General features: G+C 37.8%; 2 protein-coding genes across 2 annotated transcripts; one reads left to right on the forward strand and one right to left on the reverse strand.

Annotated features, from left to right (window-relative positions):
- Window positions 1–1,165: 1,165 nt before the first annotated feature.
- Window positions 1,166–7,139, reverse strand: LOC120491282 (cystathionine gamma-lyase). The gene is made up of 12 exons (XM_039689004.2): window positions 6,819–7,139; window positions 5,826–5,907; window positions 5,646–5,741; window positions 5,445–5,554; window positions 5,074–5,208; window positions 4,832–4,889; window positions 4,669–4,746; window positions 3,657–3,809; window positions 3,069–3,190; window positions 2,922–2,974; window positions 2,252–2,390; window positions 1,166–1,730 (listed from the first exon to the last, which is right to left on the reverse strand). The coding sequence occupies exons 1-12, from the start codon at window positions 6,990–6,992 to the stop codon at window positions 1,716–1,718; spliced, it is 1,215 nt and encodes a 404-aa protein (XP_039544938.2). The 5' UTR covers window positions 6,993–7,139; the 3' UTR covers window positions 1,166–1,715.
- A 69-nt stretch (window positions 7,140–7,208) lies between these two features.
- LOC120491284 (ICOS ligand) lies at window positions 7,209–9,616 on the forward strand. Its single transcript, XM_039689007.2, is given in 6 exon segments — window positions 7,209–7,785; window positions 7,918–8,250; window positions 8,347–8,631; window positions 8,818–8,885; window positions 8,888–8,978; window positions 9,053–9,616. Coding segments are annotated over 6 exon segments (936 nt in total). The 5' UTR covers window positions 7,209–7,706; the 3' UTR covers window positions 9,133–9,616.

A 9,616-nucleotide genomic window follows, 5' to 3' on the forward strand; every position in this document is an offset into this window, starting at 1 on the left:
TGGACTTTATATAGTTTAGCATGATTTGGTAGACATGCAGCAACAAACATTAACCAATGAAATCATACCTTTTGTCCTACATAACCATAATTATTCTCTTTCTTTGGTCATATAATCTTTTTTGAGGATGTCTAATCTCTAAAGCACACTGCCAAATGGATGGCTCAAAGTTTAAGAGTAATTTTCCACTTGATCTGAATGACCTTACATGGCCAGAGCTGCAAATGAACTGGCACAACTTCACAGACATTCTGAGGAACCAAATGTGTCATCCAGTAATTACACCTATAACATTTTTAATGTGATGCATACTGGCCAAAGTCACTTTTCATTATTTTTTTTACCAGCACCTATCCGAATGGGAAGAGATAGTTATTGCCCAATTAAGTGAAAGTATTGAAAGAAACTAAAGTATGAAAGCAAAATAATTCTCAGAAAATGAAATGGCTGTTCATTATCACAACATTTAGTCTCTCCTGTAGCATGACTCTAGTAAAGTCTTAATTTAATCAAATAGCTCAAAGGTAAGCTTTTAAGCAGATTTTTGGGCTATGTGATGGTAAGAACACTAGTTACACATGTTACTGTGAATTCTGGATGACCTTAAGGCTTTCTGACAATTTCTTGCCTTAACTGGCTCCCAGTAGTCATTTAAGAAATTGTAGTCTACCTCGACCCAGATTCCACTCCAAAAGATATTTTAGAATGAGCTCAACCCCAAAATGGCTTAATGATCATAGATCATTTTAGATCAGAGGCCAAGGTGCTTTGTACCTTGCCACTGCTATGCTGTAATATACATTTTTGAGCTCTTCAGCATCCACATAATTTATTCTTACACAGTACACATAAAAAGCTAAATTGAAAGTCAAGAATTCCGATTAAATATTTAGCATATTTTTTTTCAGCATACCCTAAACATCTTACACTGCAAAGTAGGGGACAGAATAAATAAATTTAAGCCTGATAAATACTCCGGAAAAATAATTACTTCTCAGTTCAAGCTGTCCTAGCAGCATTATTAATGTATTTGTTAGATCAGCTCATTAGATATGGCTTATAATATTTATCTTCCAATTACATGTGTGGACTGTGGAACTTGATGACTTCAAAGTGATTGCTTATGGTGTATAACCATCAAAGACGTTCAGGAACAAGACAAAAGGCAAACAAATGGCTTTTAATGGGTCTGGCAGCACAGACAAAGATCGGATGTGATCTCTTTAGATTTGAAAATTGCTTATAGGCATTTAGAAAATATACAAAACTGATCAATGAAGGGTGATTTGAAACATTATGAGGTGGCTTTGCATCTTTGATGCAGAAAATAAAAAGTGATTGTGGGAACTCGGAGGGTGTCTTTTCTTCTCGATCAACTTGAATCACTTATTTGAACATTCTATATAAAAAGAAGATACGAATCTTCATTTGCATCATATATCAGATTTCCCTTGCAGTCCTAGCGTTTTCCTGTATTAAAACTTTAACAATTGAGGCTGTACCCAATACCCCAAACTATAAATTACAAAAAGTAGAAACAAAAAAGCAGCAAATCTCCAGTACTTTGAATGAAAAAGATGAGTTTCTTGAGGTTATTTGTTCCCTGACAAATACAATTAAATATACTAAGTAATTGATGTGCCAAAAAAAAAAAGTGCCCTTGTCTCATCCACATGTGGCATCACTGCTCTTCCTGATTGATCTTGGTCAGTCTCTTACTTTTTTGGATGCTGTTTAAAAAAAAAAGAGGTTGCAAGACATTAGATTAATTCATGAAATGGGACACTTTAATAAGTGAGTATGTGTCCGAGTGTGAGTATATACATACATACACACATATGATATCAGTGTTGACACACACACACAAAAAAAAAAAATAATTTCAGGGAATAAAATCAATTTACATGAGGATGCACCATTAAACACATTAAAGCACCTTTGGAGGAAGTGAGCAAAAATTGCACAAATACTGATAAATTCATTTAGTACAGGATAGCTTTTCCCTTTGTTTTCTTTAAATGTTTAAGCCATGTGCAATGATTGGACAATAAATTTTGTCCCCGAGATCACCAAAATCCACAGAAGAGATATGTACACTTTTTAATATTTGGAAAACTTCTATTATTAATTGCTTTCAGGATGTAACCAAAAGGTGTTTATGAAACAAATTGTCTACCTTCTAATATACATAGATATATAAATAAATGTTTTACAGATAAGTATGTGAACAAATGTGTTGTGAAACACTCACTGCAGCACCGAGGGCTTGATCGATGTCTGCAATAATATCTTCCACATCCTCCAGGCCCACCGACAGACGAATGAGTGTATCACTGATTCCCAGCTTTTTCCTCTCATTCTCAGGCACTGAAGCATGAGTCATAATCGCTCTGAAAAAGAAAAGTGCACCTTGGGAAATGAACAGAGCCGTCGCAATGGGGTAGACAAGGTAGAGCCCAACTAAAGAGGGCCCCCCAATGGCCGCACGGTTGTTTGGTTGTGTATCTGCCCTTGTCAAATAGAATCAACCACTGTAAACAAACCACCACAGTGAGACAGCACCATCTCGTGCAACGTAAGCAATGACGTACATCCGAGTGAACGAGACGGAGGGAAGTTAGCGAGTGAAGGGCATGGCAATTTTGGACTGGAACGCAGCACGGGAGCAGGATTGGACACCCTTGCTTTAGTACATCTAAATTCTTGCGCCCCCTTCTGGTCATAAAAAGCCCTCTTAAACATTTTTTAGGGCTCACACATACATCCACACTTACTATGCTTGGTGCATATTTGGCATATGCATTTCACAAACCAAAAGATTGTGAATATACTTCATACATTTTTTTGCTATATGCTCTGGATTTAAATCAAATCTTCCCTCAGAAGAGTCAGTGGATTTGGATAGTGTTCTCGGTACTTACGGGTGCTCTGCTAGACTCTCATAACCACCAAGACTTTCAGCAAGCGCAAACAACTGAAATTAAAAATACAACATAGATTCTTTAAAAATGTAGAATGGAATAATAGAATGGAATAAGATTTTCAAATAATAAGTAGTTTAAACGTACCTTCAGATTGCTGAGGAAAGTTGAGGCGTGCTCCAGTTTCCCTTTAATGTAGAAAGTGATCATCCCAGGACAGCCTGTGCACTGTCTCTTTGTCAGCTCGTGCTGAGGGTGAGATGGAAGACCTGGAGTAAAAAAGATGAGAGAGAGTCAATTAAATCTGGCTGGAATCCCTCAATATCAGTTACATTTAAACAATAAAGTTCAAGGTTGGCCACAGGTATAATACCAATGAGGTCCCTAAAATTTTGAGATCAGTTTTAAAACTTATTACAATTTTAAATCATCATAATGTTTAATAATATTTTTTTAAAAGTTACATTATTTTTGATTAAGCAAAAATAAAATATAGCATTTGTGATCAAAAGAGACTTCTTTCAAATACTTTAAAACATAAACCCTAAAATTTGTGGGTAGTGTAAATAAATTCACAACATCACACTCATGCAGTATTATTATTGATGCAACCAAGCATTTACCATTGCATTCATTTGAAATCTTAATTTCAGGTAGGTTACTTGACCAATCACCAACATGTGTCATTTTCACCCAACACACACTTGTATGTAATGAGTATAATAACACAGACACCTGGGAAGATGACTCGTTCCACTCTCGGGTCGGCCTCTAGAAACTGTGCCGCTGCCATTCCGTTCTTAAAGTGCTGCTTCATTCTCAAGTGCAGTGTCTTCAGACCCCGGTTGCACAAATAACAGTCAAATGGAGAGGGAACAGCCCCAAGTGCTAAATTAAATATAGAGGAAGAGAGAGATGGCAACAACTCTTCTTTTGTGCTATGCTCATTTTCAGAGTTACAGCAATACATTTTTAAACTGCTTAGCAATGAGACTACAGGTAATACCAGCAAATATTAAAACAGGATATTACCTTCACCTGAAGACAAGCAACTTTCTTTTCAAGTGAATGAAAGGCATATTTCTTGTCCCTTACAAAAGACCCCCAAAAGAACTCAATTCTTGCAGAATTCCTTGTTCGCAGAGAAATATTTGAAGATTACACTCTGCGTCTCTCTCTAGCACAGTGTTTCCCAACCCTGTTCCCGGCGGCACACCAACACTGCGCGTATTCTTTGTCTCCCTTATGAAACACGCCTGATTCAACTCATCAGCTCATAATCAGATGGGTTTATATGAGCTGATGAGTTAAATCAGGTGTGTTTGATTAGGGAGACAAAGAATACCCGCATTGTTGGTGTGCCGCCAGGAACAGGGTTGGGAAACACTGCTCTAGCATATTAAAACACAACATCTCCTGTATGTTTTTGTACATTATAACACTAAACTGAACCTTTAACACGCTTTGGTGATAAGTTCAGTCGTCTACGATTCCTTGGCCTTGAGATTGCCAATCTGACAACAAGAAAATAATAATTGTCCTTCAAAGCTTTAAAGATGCATCTGCGGGTCTCTCAAACCAAAGGCATGCGTCTTATCCACTGCGCCATCACCACCCAGTTACATTGTAGCAATTTTAAGGCATGAATAATTTTGTTTTTCAACATTTAAATGTCATTTTGGTGATCAAAGATGGGTTTTAAGGGATAAAATGTTTGACTACAGGGGGACTTTAAGCAAAGACTTACCATTTTGCAAAAACTTCAGCCGTTCATAGAGGTCCTCGCGGTTGAGAGACATCAACCCCATGACAACATCGCTGTGTCCTGGAATTATACAGATTATTATAACTTTGATTAAGCATGTTTATAATTATATAAGTTTTATATCTAATTTATAATTAGTTTTTACCATTCATGTACTTTGTTGCAGAGTACATGCAGACGTCTGCTCCAAGTGCAAGAGGGCGCTGTTCCAGTAATGAGAAAAATGGTGAAATAATTAAATGAATACTTAGTACTGTTAAAGAAAACTCTATGCTTAATAAATTTAATTGTTACATTGTTAAGTCACCTTTTAATTGTCTTTCATATCCCTAGTTATCAACTCTCAGTCATTAAAAGAACATCAGCTGAGAAAATAAATGTGTATACCTGGAAGTAGGCTGACATGAAAGTGTTGTCCACAACAACAATTGTGTCCTTGTTGTGCTCATGGACAATATCTGAACAGCCCTGAATGTCCACGACCTTCATAGTAGGGTTTGTGGGCGTTTCAATCCACACCATCTGTAGAAACAGGGATATTTATTTCCCCATTTTAGTTAGAGTCAAACTTCCCAGAGCTGATTAACACACATTCTGTCAGGTTTAATTGTGTAACTAAATATTTCCAGATCCACCCACTTACTCACAGTAATTTTATCAGAGGCGTAGCTATATACTGCTGAGAGATAAAAGGAAGATTTAAAAACCTGATTGTGTTCTTAAAAAAAAGAAAAACCTGTTTCCTCTGCCAGCTGTACCTTTGTATTCGGTTTTAAAGCTGTCTTTAGCTCGTCTAGCTTCGTGAGGTCAGCAAATGAGACGTCAAGGCCAACTTCAGCAGCAATTTTCCTGAAATATCGGTTAGTTCCTGGTGGAGTGGGAAAGGTGACAGACTCAGTATCTCTTACCTTAATCTCACCTTTTCAAGCTTAAATAGTTTTTTAGGAGCAGTAACGCACCTCCATAAACATCATTCATGCACAGAATTCCATCTCCGGCCTTAAAAAGATGTGTAATGGTCAAAGTTGCAGCCAATCCAGAAGCAAGAGCGAGACCTGTTAGGAAAATCAGAGCTTTAGGTTTATGGCAATAGCATTTGTAGATAATATTAAATAGTTTTGTGTTGGTGATGCACTCACAGTATTGTGCACCATCCAAAGCAGCAACTGCTTTCTCAAGACAGTTTCTTGTGGGATTTCCACTCCTGCTGTACTCAAAACCCTGGCAGACAAAACATTAGAGGAAAAAGGTATTGAATTCAAAATACTATGCAGTGGTTTTAATTGTGCAAATAAAGTGTCGAATCTCTGATTGAGCAATAAAGAAATAATGTAAATTCATTGAAAAGTAAAAAAAAAAAAAATCACAAGTATGCAACATTGTAGTTTCACTTCAAAAGGGAAACAGTTCACAAGCCAGCACACGCATTTATTTGAACCACCTGTGTTCTCATGACTCATACGGTTGGGTAAATACCATACTTGTCAACTTGCAGCATCTTTGCTGATGTAATCTGTAACCACAAGATCCTACTTATGTTGACTGGTTTCTAGGGGTTTGGGACTGGGACACCAGTTTAAATCAGCTAAGACCATCACCAACCAGCCATTTAAGCTATTTTTTATTATTTTAAGCTGTGGTGTTTTTAAAAAAAATTGTTAATTCATCAACTGTTGGCATAAATAGGTATGACTTGTGTTTAGGATCTTCCAACAAAGTAACGTTAAAAGCCCCTCTCAAACCAGTCAGAAAACCAGCCTAGGCTAGACCATCTAAAACCAGTAAGCCGGTTCAGACTGGTTTCAGTACGATACGAGAAGCTGTGCTTAGTCATTCTGCGAGTCATTCATGTTGTCACCCTTGGTATATTAATTTATATCTTTACATTAATTTATGATTTTAAAAAATGATACTTGTGTTTCATATTAAAAGTCCTGCCATTGTACATTTCATATCAAAAACCCATTTAAATGGGCAATACCCTGATTACAATAATAGCCTCATTCTCCATTCACTCGATAAGTAACTTCCACGCATCGATTGCGTTCAAAACAACATACAATCTCCATTCAAATATCGGACTAAAACGAAACAGCACAATATATTCTCAATGTCAAACCATTACAACTTACCGCATGTTGCCCCGGACCGTGCTGTTTAAAGGTGGTAGACAGTGAAATGGGAGGCACTACGGCCATAGAGTTCCACTGCTCCGGCTCTGAACCAACGTGGATCGCATCTGTGGCGAACGATTTAAAGACCGGCTGGAAGCCGGATGAGGCTGAGCTGCCGTTGTGTGAAGCCATGGATATGGACCCCGGATATGGCTGACGATGAGATTGCTATACAGCCTTGAGATCATAAAAGAGTGAACAGCTCTCTTACTTACTTACTGTAAACTAAATGATTAACAGTACATTGAGGGTTATATAGCAACACAACCTTTCTACGCCAATCACTACACGTGTAGGGTCGGGGATGGAGTGGATTGGCGATTACGCAGGGGCGTGCTGGGTCACGTGGTCAGCGTTCAGCGCAAGCTAGTGATCTGATGATGCAACATTTACATCACAAACCAAGCTGTCCACTGAGTGCTTTCACAACCATAAAGTTCAAGTTCTTCAGATAATATAAACTCTATGTATCTATCTATCCATCCACCCACGAGTCATTTGAATCAAGTATGACCTGTGGCATAAGGTTTGACAGCTATTGAGAAGATTTATTAAAACAAGTGGTCATTTTTTTCTGACTGTAGGCTATGGGCAAAAGAATATGTAACAACATTTTGCGGAAATTCAAAATTATTTGACCTTTGATTTTAATTAAAATCACCAAAAGTTTTATTTATTTAATTTCTCCAAAGGAAACGAGACAGGAGTGCAGTTTTGCATGTCATTTTGGTTTTGGGCACAGCCTAAAAGTATGATCTAAAAACAACTGTGACACCACCAGTTTTATACCAGTTTGACAGCAGTACACACCTCCTCTCCATAAGGTGTGCTTTTAAAAAAAACCACATGACTATATCTTTAAGCGATGACAGGGACATGTTTGGTGCTTTGCTGCTTGCCATCACAAGTGTTGCCTCAGTACAAGGTAAGTCCTGTGTGTTTGTTTCAATTAGTTCCAGCTCAATCGACTCTTGATTAATACATTAGAGACATTGTAGGCTACTCTTTAGATTGAAGAATTACATTTTAACTCATATCTACTACTATCTACTACTAGCTGATGAATGCATAGTTGGAGTGATTGGGGACCGTGTCCTCCTTCCCTGTGTTTATAATGGGCTGAAAAATTTGACCTCCTTCCACATCTCAACTGAATGGAGAAGAGGAATGCAAATAATACACACCACAGTCTGGATAGAGGGACAAGTGGACAATCAAAATGTGTCCCACAGTATCCGGACTACAGTGTCATCTTTAGCCCCCAAAACCGGAGATTTTTCCATGGAGTTACACGATATACATTTATCAGACACACATAATTACAGTTTTCATCTTAAGCCCCACGGTGAAAAAAGCAGCTCTCTTTGCACTGTCTGTCTCACCGTAGCAGGTAAGGATAATATCTTTTTTGCAACCAGACTGTAACTTTGACTTTTTATTCAAAGTATTTTGGTTTCAAGCATTTAACCTATGTATCTGCATGCAGGTCATTTCAGCCATCCTACTTTATTAAGACAGAATGGAGTGGATGGTGGCGAAACCAGATTGTTTTGCAGCTCCAGAGGAGGATTTCCTGCTCCATCCATTTCCTGGCTTGTTAACCATACACAGTCTCCTCCAGAAACATTAGTCAAAACATATATGAATGTTCTACCACAGTCTGAACTCTACAACATCACAAGTGTCCTATCCATCAACATATCAGCAGACACTGCCGTAACCTGTGTCATAGAAAACAACCTGCTGAACGAAACTTTAACAGCAACGAGCGGTAATTACCTCAACAATTTCAGTAATGGTGGTGGGATTTTTTTTACATACACCAATAATATGTGAAATAAGTGAATGTGTAATGTGAACAATACAGTAGTCAGTACTTGATTCAGCCTGAGATGTACAGCAAACTTATACAGTGATGAACAGTATGAAGACGTGAGTTTTGTGTGTGTGTGGTCAGTTGGTGTTCGTTCAAGTACATCGGTGGTCCGGCTGTCAGAGCACATGTGGGCGTTCAGCGCTGCTCTGTAAATGTAAATGTATTCTTCCTGGTGGCTGCGTCTTAGGGTTTCCAGAAGAAATGGGACCGAGATAGAAAAAGAAAGCAACACAGATATGGAGGTACCAAAGACCTATTTATATGATGGGCTAACTATGTGGATTTGTTATATGACGATCATTTATTTGCGTTGCAGATGATTCATCTAGCGAGGGCACTGACATGATTGTGTTCGATTTGGAGCAATGGGCTTCCCTTCCAGAGACAGATGTGTAACATTGTAACACTGTGATTGACTGGAAATGATTCACAGTTTCATAGTCGATGAATCAGCTTGAGATGCAAGGCACAAACTGATTTTATTGAATATAGTCTTTTTTTCCATACAGTCAGCTAAACAAAAGACATGCAACTGAGTGGAATAAAACGTGTCAAGCTAAAAATATGAATTGATCTGAGAATAAAAAAACAATTTTTTATTGTTAAGTATCTTGCTGCAGCATTTTAAGATATTTGAGATTATGCAACATGTTGGGAAAGAGATCACTTACATAACTTCACTTGTTTTTCCCAAAGTGGTTAGACTGGCTTGAGCAGAAATGCAGATGAGTTACAGTATATGTTCCACTGTTATGTCATGCTTTCTGTTAAGGGGTGATTTTGTGACTTAAGACCATTCAAATACATTTAGCAGCACTGATTGTAGCAGAAGGACAATTTTAGCACCAGTTTCATATAAAAAAAAAAAACTTGCTTAAAA

Source organism: Pimephales promelas, chromosome 8 (genome assembly GCF_988280905.1).
Source record: "Pimephales promelas chromosome 8, fPimPro1.hap1.1, whole genome shotgun sequence".
NCBI lineage: Eukaryota > Metazoa > Chordata > Actinopteri > Cypriniformes > Leuciscidae > Pimephales > Pimephales promelas.

Excerpts from the sequence above, each read along its gene's own strand:
- LOC120491282 (XM_039689004.2), bottom strand. The coding sequence starts at position 6,992 with ATGGCTTCACACAACGGCAGCTCAGCCTCATCCGGCTTCCAGCCGGTC. Across the intron at positions 5,742-5,825 it reads TTTGGATGGTGCACAATACT|GTCTCGCTCTTGCTTCTGGA; the intron begins GTGAGTGCATCA and ends TTTTCCTAACAG. Across the intron at positions 4,890-5,073 it reads TCATGTCAGCCTACTTCCAG|CGCCCTCTTGCACTTGGAGC; the intron begins GTATACACATTT and ends TTACTGGAACAG.